At 35.8% G+C, this 16,528-nt stretch overlaps 1 protein-coding gene across 3 annotated transcripts in view; it reads right to left on the bottom strand.

The window, feature by feature from the left end:
- susd2 (sushi domain containing 2) overlaps positions 1 to 16,528 on the bottom strand; it is a 77,167-nt gene that overhangs the window by 12,124 nt on the left and 48,515 nt on the right. For 2 of the 3 annotated variants that reach the window (XM_073951996.1, XM_073951995.1), the window contains one exon: positions 5,144 to 6,725. The exons of the other annotated variant lie outside the window; for it this stretch is intronic. In XM_073951996.1, the coding sequence (XP_073808097.1) occupies positions 6,668 to 6,725 (58 nt within the window). In that variant the 3' untranslated portion in view covers positions 5,144 to 6,667. Of the gene's footprint in view, positions 1 to 5,143; positions 6,726 to 16,528 lie in introns of those variants that run through there. 3 annotated transcript variants of the gene reach the window in all.

Genomic DNA, 16,528 nt, shown 5'->3' on the forward strand with positions numbered 1-16,528 from the left:
TATGGCAAAGAAAAGAAATGCAAAGCAAAAAATAAATAAATAAATAAAACAAAATAAAATGAAGTAAAGCAAAAAAAGATAAAATAACATAAAATTAAGAAAAATAAAATAAGATAAAACTAATGATAAAAATAAAACAAAATCAAATAAAACAAAGTAAAATAAAATAAAATAAAGCAAACTACAATAAAATAAAGCAGTCAAATAAAATAAATTAAAGCAAAATAAAACAAAACAAAATAAAATAAAGCAAAGTAAAATTAAATGAAGCAAAATAAAATAAAGCACAGTAAAATTAAATAAACAAAATAAAACAAAACAAAAAAATAAAGCAAAATAAAATAAAGCAAAATCCAATAAAGCAAAATAAATAAAAAAAAAAACAAAGTACAATAAAATAAAGCAAAATAAAATAAAATAAAGCAAAATAAAAACAAAATAAAAAAGCTAATTAAAATAAAAAAGCAAAATTAAAAAAAATAAATAAATAAAGCAAAGAAAAATAAAGTAAAGCAAAGTAAAATAAAATAAAATAAAGCAAAATGAAATAAAACTAAATAAAATAAAGCAAAGTAAAATAAAATAAGGCAAAATAAAGCAAAATAAAATAAAATAAAACAAAAAATAAAGCAAACTAAAATGAAACCAAAAAAATAAAGCAAAGTAAAATAAAATAAACTAAATAAAATAAAGCAAAGCAAAATAAAATAAACAAACAAAAAAAAATCCTTCTTTGTACTTGATCAAACGTTTTACAATCTTCAAGCACAACTAAGCAATATGCTAAGAAAAATCCACAATAACCTCACTATTTTTTTTAAATAAAAGACCCCCGCCTCTCCCATAATATTTATCTGTCCATCATCATTCAGATTGTATGACCTGAGCTGAGGTTGCAGTGTCTGGATTTCTGAGGAGCTGATGGATTATAACAGTAATAATTATGAACATTTACACCTGCACAAAAAGTGTCAGACAAAAATAAAATGTGTTAAATCCCACCATTCAACAGGATAAAAAGCACAATTTAAAGAGAAATTTGGCCTTTGAAGGTAAACAGGCCAGAACAGCTCAGAGAGATTTACCTGCATTTCACTTCAGTTAAAACTAATCAAGCTAAACAAGCGCAAGCTTTCTCAAAGCACACATTCATCTTCTTCTGAGTCTGGCAAACTTCAAACGAGTCCTGCTCCACACTGTGAAAAAGGCTGTGATTTTATTATCAGTTTATTTATTTCACAACAAGAGACAGTGTACATCTTTCCACAATAATCTAAGTGTACCAAAATTAGCCCAAAGACTAGTTTTCATTGGTGGTCTCTTTGCCAAATGTTAATGATGATACCAATTAAAATACAAATTCAAACTAAAAACAATACTCAAATAAAAAACATAACACATCCACCACCACAAATAAAAAAAAAATAGTGTTAGCAGTTTTGATTATTAAGTAGTCATTTTACCAGATATTTTATTTTTTTCAAATTTTGCAAGTTATTGTATGATGATGGTTTGTTCTGTAGACTATCGAAAAAATAGCTTAAAGGGCCTAATAAATTTGACCTTAAAATGGTTTTTAAAAATTAAAAAACTGCTTTTATTCTAACCAAAATAAAACAAATAAGACTTTCACCAGACGAAAAAATATTTTCTGACATACTGTGAAAATTTCCTTGCTCTGTTAAACATCATTTCAGAAATAGGTAAAAAAGGAAAAAATTAAAAGGCGGGCTAATAATTCTGACTTCAACTGTATATATCCATTGTAAAAAAAAAAGAAACTTTTTTTCTTGCCGGACAAAAATCATAAAATAACGGCCGTTAAATTACAGAAATGTACCAAAAACTAAAATTTAAGGAAATTTCTATAATTTGACGCACGTTATTTTACAGTAAATGTCTGTAGTTTCCCAGCTGCTGGACAAAAACTTAAAATAACAGATTTTTTACAGTGTACTTTAATAATGATAATAAATTGTAAAAATGATACAGTAAAAATCTTAGAAAAAAAAAATCTTAGTAAAAAATCCTTAACGTTTGCGCTGAATAATCGTAAATTTTTCCCAGAATTTCCAGCATGACACATGACAATTTTTACAGTTTTTTTTCCCTCATCAGTTACACAATAGACTTTTATATTACATCTAATTTTCATGAATAATGTTTATTGCATTCCTTTAACGTCATTCATGTTACCATGATTGTGTTTAGTAGTTTCAGTTTAGCTACACTGAGCATCTTTGACATATTAGTGTGTTTCTCTGCTTGATAGTGATGCGCTTTGATTTACTATATGACTTAATATATACTTATTGTTGTGTTTTTGTTTGCGTAACAAAGCTTTGATGTGTCATTTTTAGATTTTACAGTTCTACCGTATTTTAACATTTAAATTCTTACAAACACAGCTGCCAGATTTTTTACTGTCAAAATCCCCTTCTCAGCACATCAAAAGGTCAACATTGGTCTAAAGTGCTATTAAATGTCTTCTGTCCTTATCTGTGTAGACCACCGTGATGCAGAGCATTACACAAGTAACTTTTGCAACCGCTTATTTTCGCAAAAAAAATAGAACATGCGGAACATCTGCGAATGGGATAGAGTTAGTCAAAGTCTCACACACAGTGGAAACACTTCTAGTCAAGTGGTCCAGATCAGTTTAATTGGAGTGAGCAGCGGCCGCACATGTTGACCATCTATCGCTAAGAGTCATCAGGACACAGGCGAACGGACCTCCTGTTTCCCATTCTCTTCCCACATTTGTTTTCTAAAGGGAAAGTTTCTCCGGTGCGAGCGGTGCACTGGGAGCTGTGGCTTGAACGGGGAGAGTTTTCAATGGACATATGCCCTTGTACACTGATCCAGAGCCAGCTTTACTTACACCAGTGCCTTGTGGTGTTTGTGGGTAAAACGAGAAAGTGTACACCATTTTAGACTGGTTGAGACATATTCTGAGGATTAAAGATACACACGTACTTTCACATATGAGCTATTGCAAAATCTAGAGAGCTGCCTTGTCTGTTGCCTATTTAGAAAGAGAGCATTTCTATTTTATGCAGATCATAAAGACATCCTGGATAAATTTGCTAAATAAAAGCTGGTAAAAAGTGTTTAAAGTGTTAGTTCACTCAAAAAAAGTACTTTTTTTTCTCACAAGCGCATTGTACCGACACTTGAGGAGCAGAAACTTGAGTACATTTGTTATTTTTGTTTTATGTGAACAGTATGTATTCTTGTTGAAAATATTCCGATTGAGTCATTAAAAGCATATGGTCTGTTTATATAAGGAATATGCTTTGTTTATATATAGTTGAAGTCAGAGTTTTTTAATAATAATTATTAAGAATTATTTTTTTCATTTATTATTTCCCAAATGGTGTTTAACAGAGCAAGGACATTTTCACAGTATGATAACAAGAAAGCCTTATTTGTTTTATTTTATCTAGAATAAAAGCAGTTTATAATTTTTTAACACCATTTTAAGGTCAAAATTATTAGCCCCTTTAAGCTATTTTTTTCGTTAGTCTACAGAACAAACAATCTTTATACACTAACTTGCCTAATTACCCTAACCTTCCTAGTTAATCTAATTAACCTAGTTAAGCCTTTAAATGTCACTTTAAGCTGTATAGAAAAATATCTATTCAAATATTATTAACTGTCATCATGGCAATGATAAAATAAACCAGTTTAAAGAAATGAGTTATTAAAACCATTATGTTTTGTTGAAAAAAAATATTCTCTCCGTTAAACAGAAATTGAAAAAATAATAATAATAAACTGGGGGGCTAATATTTCCGACTTCAACTGTATGTGTGTGTGAAACGATTTTTTACCAACATTATAGACTATTTGTAAAAACGATTAGCTACTGTACTAAACCTGTTGTAACTTGGAACAGTTGACCTATAATTATGCACAGTTCATTTACTTCATTTTAAGACAACAAGTTTACTTGCAAATCTACTAATCACTTCTAATCACTTTCTTCTTTTAAGTGATGTAAATAATAGCTTTTTACAAATAGACAATAGATAAAAAAACTAATAAAAAAAGATTTAAAAAGAGTGCCTTAGTGTCCCACCAGTGATGATATACAGCCATATCGCACTGCTACGAGTGTGATATTGTGTTTATACAACAGTTCGACGGCATGATTGTGTGTATAAAAAAGAAATTTAAACACGGAGAGTCTCAAAAACCATTTTGTATTAGGAACTACTTTCTTCCGCCATTCCTTCAAATCAGCAGCTGGTGGTCAGAACAATAGAAACCGTTGCTCATTCACAAACGTCACTTTAGAGCTAGTATTTGAATGATTCTCTAGCGTAATGTCTAAAGTGATGACAAAACAGGTGATTTTGCTGACATCTTAAGATTATAAGGCTGAACGGCATGAAATGCCATCAGTTTACAGAGATTTTGCAGTATTTTTCTGTTTCAATCGGGAGATCACAATTTTACTACGATACAAAATGCAGCACTTCAACATACAAAAGAGAGTCATTTTCCTGTTTAATAATGATTTGATCAGCTGTAGTTTGAAATTATGCTGTTTTTCTCTAAGTGCTTATTATGCAGCCTCTGTCGACATTTTGTGGATGAACATCGTTCACAGGCTTTGTTCAAAGACAGGCTAATGGCCGCAGACACGTTGTCCCTCAGAAATTATAAATATTTTAAATAGGCGCTATCCCTATAAATAAAATGCATAGTTGCAATATAAACAACTACATTCTCCACTAGAGCCTCAAAAGTACATTATGTTGTCCAACAGCTGCAATAATTGTTAAACTGTAGTGTTTGTCCTCTGCTTGTTGCTGTATGTAGGTGGAGTAATGCACAAGGGTGAAGGGTGAAAAGGCCAGACGAGTGTTGTTACTGGCAGAGTATTGCACAGCTATCAGCCAATTAGATTCAAGAACCAGAAAGATCAGTTGTGTGTATATACAGCATATACTGTATTTATCATTTTTATATTGTCCAAACAATTTTACTTCTACATAATTTAAATTCAACAGTTTCACCTACAAGACTGAAATTCTGTATTTACGATACTTGATTGCCATTTTGTAATACATGTTTGTTAATTTGAAAGTTTACTTAAATTACATTTTGAAAAACTTTTTTTATCTTTGTAAAAAAAGAAAAAAACAACAAAAAAAAGATGCAACAATATTAAACGTCTCATCTGATTATTCAGAGTTCAGAGTATTCAGATATGTGGATACAGGTGGTTTGGTGGTTCTCACATTTTATCGTTATAATTAGGAATCGTATACAGTATATTGATACATAAATATATGTTAACAAATGTTAGTGAAATGAGTTCATTCAAATTGTTGAAATTCTCCCATGTTGGCTTTTAAGGTGCATAATTATACAAGAAGTTTTCACCTTATGAAATTCTGTCATCACTGTCCTCCAGTTCCACCCTAATTCCACTCAAGAGAACGTGTGAGAAAATAGTTTAAAACACAGAAAACATTTGATGTCTTTTCTAAGCACTTGTGATTGACAGGATCTAATCGGTCCAGCTCATTAGCCATTTTTTTTTTTTTTTGTGTCTGGCTGTTTAGTCACTGACGGCCAATTCTGAGAAAACTAATGCTTAACAGAACAATATATAAAATATACAGTGTATAAAAGGAACACTGCAATTTTGGAAATAATCTCATTTGGAACTCCCCTAGAGTTGAGTTTTACCATTTATTGAGATCCATTTAGCCAATCTCTGGATCTGGCGAGAGCACGTTTAGCGCATAAGTCATTGAATCGGATTAGAACTTTAGCATCTCTTTCAAAAATGAAGGAATTAAATGAAAGTATAGTTCCTAGTCGTATGTCCCTAGCAACTTTTTAAAAAAATTTTTTTGCTGGTTTTAGTACACAAAGTAACTAGAGTCATGCTTCAAATAGGACAATTATCAACACTTTTTACAAGTTTTTGAGTGAGATGCTGATGGTCTAATCTAACTCTATGTATGATAAGCTGAACGATTTGTTTTTTTTCACTGATTTACCTGTAGGGGTGGCATGGTGGCTCAGTGGTTATCGCTGTCACCTCACAGTAAGAAGGTTGCTGGTTCGAGCTTCGGCTGAGTCAGTCAGCATTTCTGTGTGGAGTTTGCATGTTCTCCTAGTGTTTGTGTGGGTTTCCTCCGAGTGCTCCGGTTTCTCTCACAGTCCAAAGACATGTGCTATAGGTGAACCGAGTAAGCTAAATTGGCTGTAGTGTAAGTGTGTGAGTGTGAGAGTGTATGGGTGTTTACCAGTGCTGGGTTATCTGCTGGATAAGTTGGCGGTTCTTCTGCTGTGGCGACCCCTGATTAATAAATGGACTAAGCCAATGGAAAATGAATGATTTAACTGTAATACTGGTTGTAATTAAATATTTTATAAGGTGGCATCCCTTTATTTCAAACTTTTTGGCAACATCTTTTGTGTCAGGAGTGCCTAAATCCTTAAAACGGGAAAATTAACTTTTTTGGAGTCTCCCATTTAGTGGTGATAACAACACAAATCAATATTAGTAGGCGAATTAATCAACGAACATACTGATCTAAAATCTTCAATAAGAACTTGATGAATATTAAAGCAGAGACATAAAACAATACAGTACATAAAATCTATTTACAAATGTGCAAGTATGTACACTTGACGGCCATCACAGATGAGATGCGTTCTGCTGATAGGTAACCTTTTGGTCATGTTTCATGGCCTCTCTGAAAAAAAAAAAGAAAATAAATAAAACATCATTAACACATGCAAACTATCATCAAACATCAGAACGGCTGTATAATTCTACATCAGAAGCATGTGAAGAAACTTTCAAGCATTAAAATTGCATGTTTGCACACAGTCAGGTCTCCTCCCTTTGGCTTCCCGCAGGTGTACAGAAAGTCCTGGCTCTTTGATTCTGTCCGCACTATTATGTTCAGAAACTTCCCTGAGGCTTTTTCTATATGGCATTCCAGGAGCTCATTAAGACTATCATCTTTTCTTGCATATATAAATCACACTCTGTTATGACCTAAACCGGTCACCACAAATAAGGAGAAGTCGAGTACAATTGCGGTACAAAAATATATTTATTTACTATTATTAAGGTCATGTTGCTAGCCCATCAGGTCCAAAACCGATCCCAGCCGAAAGGTAAGTGACCAGATTCCACGTGCAGCCTCTCCCTCTCGTCTGAAACGAACACGCTATTTATAGCAGAGCAACTCAATCACAAACCGGTGTTCTCAATCCCAGCGCAATCAGCTGGACCTGCAACACACACACACAGATGCACAGACCGACACCCACACCCCAGCCACAAACGACCACAAGGGGTCGTCACACCTTCCTCCCCAAAAAAATTAATTAAAAAAAAAAAAAAAAAAACTTATACACAATCAACAAATAAGAAACAGAACACAAATCGACATATCTCTATCACTTCAAGAGACCGGTGCACGAGAAAGGGCGTCCGCCAAAATATTTTCCTTCCCCTTGATGTGGTGAATCTCCAAATTGTATGGCTGTAAAAATAAAGACCATCGCATTAAACGTTGGTTAGGATTTTGTAAAGTTGTCAAAAACGTCAAAGGGTTGTGGTCACAATAGATAACCACCGGCAATCCACCCCCCCCAACATAGACATCAAAATGCTGGAGTGCCCAAACCAATGCCAAGGCTTCCTTTTCGATTACAGAATAATTAATCTGATAAGGCAGAAATTTTTTGGAGAAGAAACATACTGGACGTTCCACCCCATCACCATCATCCTGTAGGAGCACAGCCCCTGCCCCAATCTCACACGCATCTACATGTATTTTAAATGGTCTGTCCCACTGCGGCGCAGCAAGAACTGGAGCATTTGTCAACAACGCCTTCACATTTTCAAAGGCATTTTGACAGATTGAATTCCACTCAAACACACGTGACACTTTCAACAAATCGGTCAACGGAGCGACGGTTTCTGAAAAATTATTACAAAAACTCCGATAATATCCCACCATCCCAAGAAAACGCATCAATTCTCGCTTGGTACGGGGTGGGGGATATCTGTCAATTGCCTCAATTTTAGCACTCACGGGACGCACAACTCCATGACCAACAACCTTACCCAAATAGGTTACCGTGGCCCTAGCGAACTCACACTTCGCTAGGTTCACAGTAAGCCCTGCTTCCTTCAGACGCTCAAATAGCTGCCTAATTCGCCGTAGATGTTCCTCCCAAGAATCGCTATATACAATCAAATCATCCAAGTAAACTGCACAACCTTCCAAATCAGTTATCACACGATTCATTAGCCTCTGAAATGTGGCCGGTGCATTTCGCAATCCGAAACTCATCACATTATAAGAATATGCCCCATCAGGTGTAATAAACGCAGAGACTTCACGGGCGCGCGGACTCAGCGGAATCTGCCAATAACCCTTCAATAAATCAAATTTACTGAGGTATCTGGCAGCACCCACTTTGTCCACACAATCTTCGATACGGGGAAGGGGAAAAGAATCAGGTTTTGTGATTGCATTTAATTTTCTATAATCGGTACAAAATCTCAAGGTACCATCTTTCTTTTTTACTAGCAAGCAAGGAGATGACCAACTAGAAGAAGATGGAACAGCCAAATTATTCTCCAACAGATACTTAACCTCCGATTCCAATTGCTTCCTTTTTTCCCACGGCACTCTATAGAATCGCTGACGCACTGGAAGGGAATCCCCCACATCAATATCGTGTTGTACAACATGCGTCTGATTAGGAACATCTGAAAAAAGGCATACATAATCCTCAATCAATCTGACCAACTCTAAACGTCTCTCAGTAGGAAGATGTTGCAAAAAGGCTGGTAAGTCACTCAGAATTTCTGAATTACTCAATCGAGGACACATAATGCTGTCATCTGGCTCCATTGTCTTTTCATAATCCAAAAATAATTCATCAGATGTCGCAGGATGAACGGACAATACAGGGGATACCTGACAACAAACTGAGCCTGAACGGCCATAAAAAGGTTTAAGTAAGTTAACATGACATACTTGAGTTTTTGTCCTTCTTTCTGGTGTCGCAATAACATAATTTTCATCCGACTCTTTACGGTGAATCACATACGGGCCAGCAAATCTAGCTTTAAATGGAGAAGTAGTCACCGGCAATAACGCCATTACCTGATCCCCGACACTAAAAGATCGGTGCTCAGTTCTACGATCGTACGCATGCTTCATTTTTAATTGTGCCTGCATTAAGTTTGCTTTAGCCAACTTAACAGCCTCAAAGAGTCGTCTTTTAAACCCGTTTACATACTCCGCTAATTTTTTCGGTGGCTCAAGAGAAATCCAATCATCCCGTAACGCAGCTAGTACCCCACGGACATTATGACCGAAAACCAGTTCATTTGGGCTATAACCAGTACTTTCATGGGTTACCTCTCTGGCAGCTAACATGAGCCAAGGTAACCCCTCCTCCCAGTCACGATCCAGTTCTGTACAATAAGCACGTAACAGGGATTTAATAGTCTGGTGGAAGCGTTCAATCGCGCCCTGACTCTGCGGATGATACGCCGTAGATATATTATGCTTAACATTAAGCTGTCGCAAAACTTCCTCAAACACTCCCGAAGTAAAATTAGTACCCCGATCTGACTGTATGATTTTAGGTATCCCAAAGACTGACATAAATTGGGAGAGCGCCTTAAGAACAGACTTCGCTGTAATTGATCGCAGTGGAAAAGCTGCCGGGTACCGTGTAACCTGACACATAACAGTCAGCAAATACTCACTACCAGACCTTGATCGACTCAAAGGACCCACACAGTCCACTATTAAATGACTGAATGGTTCAGACACCGCAGGGATAGGACGTAACGGAACAGGTTTTGGATTCTGATTTGGTTTACCTATTAGCTGGCAAACAGGACAAGTTTTAATATAGCTCGACACATCGCGTTTTAGTCGAGGCCAAAAAAAATTCCGCATTAAACGATCATACGTCTTCCTCACGCCCAAATGCCCAGACTGATCATCATGAGCGAGCTTTAACACCATCGATCTTAAAGGGGTTGGAATTACTACCTGTACGTATGGCGTCCCTATAGAGGCTTTAGCTTGTGGAGTCCATTTTCTTATCAAAACCCCTTCACACATGAAATACCCCTGGGCTGCATTAGCATCGGAGAGCACCTGTGAAAACAATTCATTCAACGTCAGATCTGCTTTTTGCTGCTTAATCAATTCATCCTGCGATACAGAAAGCAACGACGCTGGCCAAGAAACACCCCCATCTATTTGAAATGGTACCTCATTTTTCATAATACTCATCCGACTTGCTGAGCGCGTGACTGCACAAGCAGGAAAAACATCATGATAATCCAATCCACTATCCCGGTCTGCAACGGATATGGGTTTTGACGTTACAATTAATGGTGGTGCTGACTCACCCCAAACTCGTCCACCAGCCAAATTATTCCCAAGAATGACAGAAACTCCTTCCACTGGAAGGGCAGGTCTCAGCCCTAGTTCCACATCACCATGAATCAATTTAGACTGCAACGTAACCCTATGCAGTGGCACCGACATCCTAGTTAACCCAATTCCACAGATCAACATTGACTTGCCCGTAAATGATTCTTTTGAGAAAGGTAATACGGACTCCAAAATGAAAGAAGCAGATGCCCCTGTGTCCCGCAGAATTTTCACCGGCACACGCTCGCCTTCTGGAAGAGACACAAAACCATCAGAAACAAAAGGTGAAAAGTTACACTCAGAAAAGGAACTCTCCCGCATTTCGTTACTACATGGTATGAAGGAGGACTCAGATTCAACAGATCTAGCCACCGGTGCGGCTAAGAATGTAGGTTTTGGCTGGATGTAACGGCCCCGACCTTTCATCTGTAACGCAGGACACTCTTTCTTCCAATGCCCATGACCTAAACAATAATTACAGATTAAAACTGGATCGTTTTTACCAGCAATTTTCGTGTTTCCATAACGCGTGACTGTCGGTAACTCTGGACGCTGCACAAATGTAGGTTTCTCTTTAAGACAACCCACATCACTCCCCACTCTATGAATTAAATCATACTCGTCTGCTAATGCTGCTGCCTCTGCTATTGACAAAACATTACGTTCTGCAATAAATATAGCAATTTGATTTGGCAGTATGTTCTTAAACTGCTCCAAAACAACCAATTCCACCAGATCCTTAAACAATTTGACAGAGGCAGAATTACACCAGCGTGTAAAACACAATTGCAGTTCACGTGCTACTTCTACATATGACTGGGTAAAGTTCTTTCTTAAACCACGGAATTTTTGGCGATACGCTTCTGGAACCAATTCGTATGCCTTCAAAACGGCCTTTTTAACTTTATCATAATTTTGACTATCGGCCAAACTCAAAGCAGAATAAGCTTTCTGTGCTTTACCCGTCAATACACACTGTAACATTAACGATCGTTCGGCCTCCGGCCAACTCTGATTGTCCGCAACTCGTTCAAATAACAAAAAAAATGTATCCACATCTTCTTCATTAAACAAAGGCATTAATCGCAAGTTTGCTGCTACATTAAAATTAACAGAAGGTAGCCCCCCCTCTGCTCCTTCACCTAAATCATCATCATTTAATCTCACTTTTCCATCCTTCATTAGATCCAAACGTTGCTGTTGAAGATCTAATTTTCTATTTTCCAAAGATTGTTGTGCCAAAATAGTTTCCTGTTCTAATTTTCGTTTCTCAATTTCCATTTTAAACTCCAATTTTCGCTGTTCTAACTGGAGAAGTACCAACTCTTTCTGTTGTTCAAAGGTAAAGGTAGTAGAGGGATACCTCGTAACCGAAACCCCTACTTCTGAAGACATAATCCCTTTCTCTATAAAAGCCATCTTTAAAACTGTCCTAACATTTTCTTTCAGTTTTTTATCATTTGTCGTAAGGACAATACCATAGTGGGCTGCAATCTCGATCAATTGGTCTTTTGTTAACAAATTAAATATTTGCTCAGAAGGATTCTCAATAAACTCACCTACTTCAATTGACGTCATAATCAGGAACAGAAGGGGCACAACGAAAGAGAAAGAAAAAAAAAAATCTATATATGTCTATATACATATACATACATACATATATATATATATATATACACACATATACAAAATAAAAGAAAAATAATAATCAATAAACCCCTTAAGTAATTTACCTCCTTGCCACACCCACTGGAGACAACAAATATATTTGCGCCCTGTATATTAATTTCGCAACCTATAACTATACATAAATCTAACTAAGTAGACCCTAGTCTTCAAGCATACAGTGGTGGGTTTTTATGCACCAAATACCGCAGGCTGAGAACAACAACCAATTATATTGGCGATTCTCTCACACCTCGGCGTGCTCCCGAGACATAGCTCTAACCACCGATCTGCTCAAAAATAACAAACTAAAAAAAAAAAATTGACATGTCCCAAGAGACATATCACTTAATCCTAACAACGAAATTAATTCACAGGGCTATTTGAAATGTCAACCAGCTGTGCATGGAATTACACAAAATAAGTCTATTCTTTCAATACAATTGCACTCGATTCTCCCAATAATAAATCAAATTTCAGTTTTATCATCATAACCAATTAACCAAAACAAATTTAACAAAATCCAAAACAATAACAAAAATTATACAAACAATACCAAATTTAATCAGTCTAAGAAAAATGTTTTAGACGAGCCCCCATTTGTTATGACCTAAACCGGTCACCACAAATAAGGAGAAGTCGAGTACAATTGCGGTACAAAAATATATTTATTTACTATTATTAAGGTCATGTTGCTAGCCCATCAGGTCCAAAACCGATCCCAGCCGAAAGGTAAGTGACCAGATTCCACGTGCAGCCTCTCCCTCTCGTCTGAAACGAACACGCTATTTATAGCAGAGCAACTCAATCACAAACCGGTGTTCTCAATCCCAGCGCAATCAGCTGGACCTGCAACACACACACACAGATGCACAGACCGACACCCACACCCCAGCCACAAACGACCACAAGGGGTCGTCACACACTCTAACAGGGCAGGGTGTGAGAAATAAGATTTGGAAGAAGAGCGCTCTCTCTTATGTAGTCAAGGGGGTTTAAACTCCAATTGCATATAGATGGTTTGAAAAAAAACCACACAAAAATGATTAAAAAAAACAACAACTTGATGTTCTTAAGCAAGTAGTTTTTGTAACGCAAATATTTAGCATAAATATGGCAGCACTATATATACCCTAGTCAAATGTATTTCCCTAAACGACTATAAGTTACACAACTTCCATAAGCCTTTTTGTAAGATGCACTAAATGTTTAGTAACGTAAAAGTATTTAGTAATAATATATATATATATATATATATATATATATATATATATATATATATATATATATATATATATATATATATATATATATATATATATTATTGCATATTTTTCAGCTGCACTGCTTAGGTCGGAACTTAAACAAACAGTTTAAATAAGATTTGGCCCAAAATTTGGGATTTTTAAAATATTTGTTTGCCTCTAATTAAGTAATAAATTATTAATAAAAACTATTCAACCAAAATATTTAATATATATTAAATAATCTAAAAATATTAAATAAATGTATTTTTAATATTAAAATATAATAATATTATATTATATTATATTATATTATATTATATTATATTATATTATATTATATTATATTATATTATATTATGCTTTGCTGCTCTGAAAGTTCCAATGAGCACAATGGCCTCCATCATCCGTATGTGGAAGATGTTTAAACCACCAGGACTCTTCCGCGAGCTGGCCGGCCATCTAAGCTGAGTAATCGGGAGAGAAGGGCCTTAGTCAGGGAGGTGATCAATAACTGGATGGTGACTCTGTCTGAGCTCCAGTGTTCTTCTGTAGAGAGAGTAAAACCTTACAGAATGACAATCTTTTGTGCAGCAATCCACCAATCAGGCCTGTATGATAGTGTGACCAGACGGAAGCCACTCCCACCCTGGAACTAGCCAAAAGGCCTCTATAGGACTCTCAGACCATAAGAAACAAAATTCTCTGGTCTGATGAGACTAAAATTGAACTCTTTGGAGGGAATGCCAGGCGTTACGTTTGGAGAAAGCCAAGAACCGCTTCTCACCAGGCTAATACCATCCCTACAGTTAGCATATAGTGGTGGCAGCATCATGCTGCGGGGATGTTTTTCAGCAGCAGGTACTGGAAGACTAGTCAGGGTAGAGGGAAGGATGAATGCAGCAATGTACAGAGACATCCTGAATGAAAACCTGCTTCAGAGTGCTCTTGACCTCAGACTTGGGCGACGGTTCATCTTCCAGCAGGACAATGACCAAAAGCACACCGCCAAAATATCAATGGAGTGGTGTATGTCCTTGAGTGGCCCAGCCAGAGCCCAGACCTAAATCCTTTTGAACATCTCAGGAAAGATCTGAAAATGGCTGTACATCGTCGCTTCCCAGCCAACCTGATAGAGCTTGAGAGGTACTGCAAGGTGGAAATGGCAAAAATTCTGAAAAACAGGTGTGCCAAGCTTGTGGCATCATATTCAAAAAGACTTGAGGCTGTAATTGCTGCCAAAGGTGCATCAACAAACTATTGAGCAAAGTCTGTGAATACTTATGTACATGTGATTTTTCAGGTTTTTTATTTTTAATAAATTTGCACCAATTTTATCAAATCTTTTTTTTCACACTGTCATTATGAAGTATTGTGTGTAGAATTTTGAAGAAATAAATTAATTTAATCCATTTTGAAATAAGACTGTAACATAAAAAAATGTGGAAAAAGTAATAATATATACTATATATACTATAAATACTTTCCGAATGCACTGTGTATCAAAAAGTCTATAATATATCAAGAAACCAATTTGGCAAATAAAAATAAAATACATATAAAATAATAGTAATAATAATAATAATAATAATAATAATAACAATAAATACATTAAAATAATAATTGAAAGTTGACAAGGTCAACGTTTTAGACCCAGTTTTTTATTTTTATTTTTTGTTCATCAAACATCTTACCAGATTTATTAGATTAATGCGGCCTTTATTTGAGTATTTTATGATTTGACCACGTTGTTTCATACATTTTTAATAAATGAAAAACTTAGTGGATATAAATGATTGGTTTTCCTTATCCAAGTCCAAATATTTAGCGTGATTTTGGCAGCACAATATAAGCCCTACTCAAGCTAGTTTCTTTAAATGTTTATATGTTTCAAGCACTTCATGAGCCTTTATAATACGATACAGTAAATGCTCAGTGGCCAAAAGACTGATAAGCATCTCTCGAGTGCAGGTCCTGGTCTGACTTTGATGTGTGATAGGACTAGATTGAAGAGCTGTAATAACTGTGTGTGTGTGTGTGTATGTGTGTGTGTGTCAGTGTTAATGACTTTGCACAGGGAGGGAGAAAGGCCTGCTGAGGCCTGCTGGGAAACCCAATCGCTGGAAAGTACCAGGGCGTCTGAAGCAGGTAAGCATGTAACACACACACACACATACGCACATACATACACACACATAGATGAAAGAAAGAACAAAAGAAACACACTGATGCCTGTTCTGTTACAATTATCATTGCCATCGATTCGATTCAATTCGATATCTTGGTGCATCACGTTTATACACCATTTTATATTTTACTTCAAAGCACAGCAATTCTTGTATTAAAATGTATAAATATATCTCATTTTATATACTATTTGTTATCCTTTAATACAAACAGTCTGATATATAACCTGTACCTTTAAAAACTCAAGTACATGCAATAAACAACATGAGCATTTGCTCATTGAGCGATTGGCTCTAATGCTCTAGCGCTGTTCATCAATGAGTGACACTGATAAATGGTAGCTGCGATGACAGCTGATCCGTAATAGATGCGGAGGAGAAATTTCGCTCTGCAGAAATACTCGCGCTCTCCTCCTTTGCCATAGTAAGCTACCGCAAATAAGATAAATTACATAAGTACATAATAACTGGAATTGTCAGAGCGCACAGAAGAAACAGTTTATTTACTATATGTTTTACTTACTTTTTATATTTTAAATGATAAAACTTCAATACATTTAGGTCAGGAAAAAATAAATAGTCAATTCTATATTTGAACTCAATTCAGCTTGTTTAAATTAAAGCTTGAACTTAAAGGTGCAGTGGTTGATTGTCTTCAGAAACGGTTTTCTGTTGTGCTGGTTGAAAGTCTTTTCACATTCCAATAGCAATGATTAAATTAAAAGATCTAAAAGTATTTACATGTGTTTTTATTTTCTGGGCAAGGCATAAAACTAATAAATGTTAATCCAGTTAAAAATTGTTGGGCCGATAATTCCCATAATCCTTAGAGGTAGCCCAAACTGTCAACAAATGTCAATTTGTACAACTTCCATGTGGACACGAGTGACAGTGGTGAAAACAAATGCCGAATCAAAACTTTTGAAAATGCTGAATCAATATTGGAGTTACTTTCGCATGCTGGAGGAAGAACGAC

Source organism: Danio rerio, chromosome 5, assembly GCF_049306965.1.
Source record: "Danio rerio strain Tuebingen ecotype United States chromosome 5, GRCz12tu, whole genome shotgun sequence".
In the NCBI taxonomy this organism is placed as follows: Eukaryota; Metazoa; Chordata; class Actinopteri; order Cypriniformes; family Danionidae; genus Danio; species Danio rerio.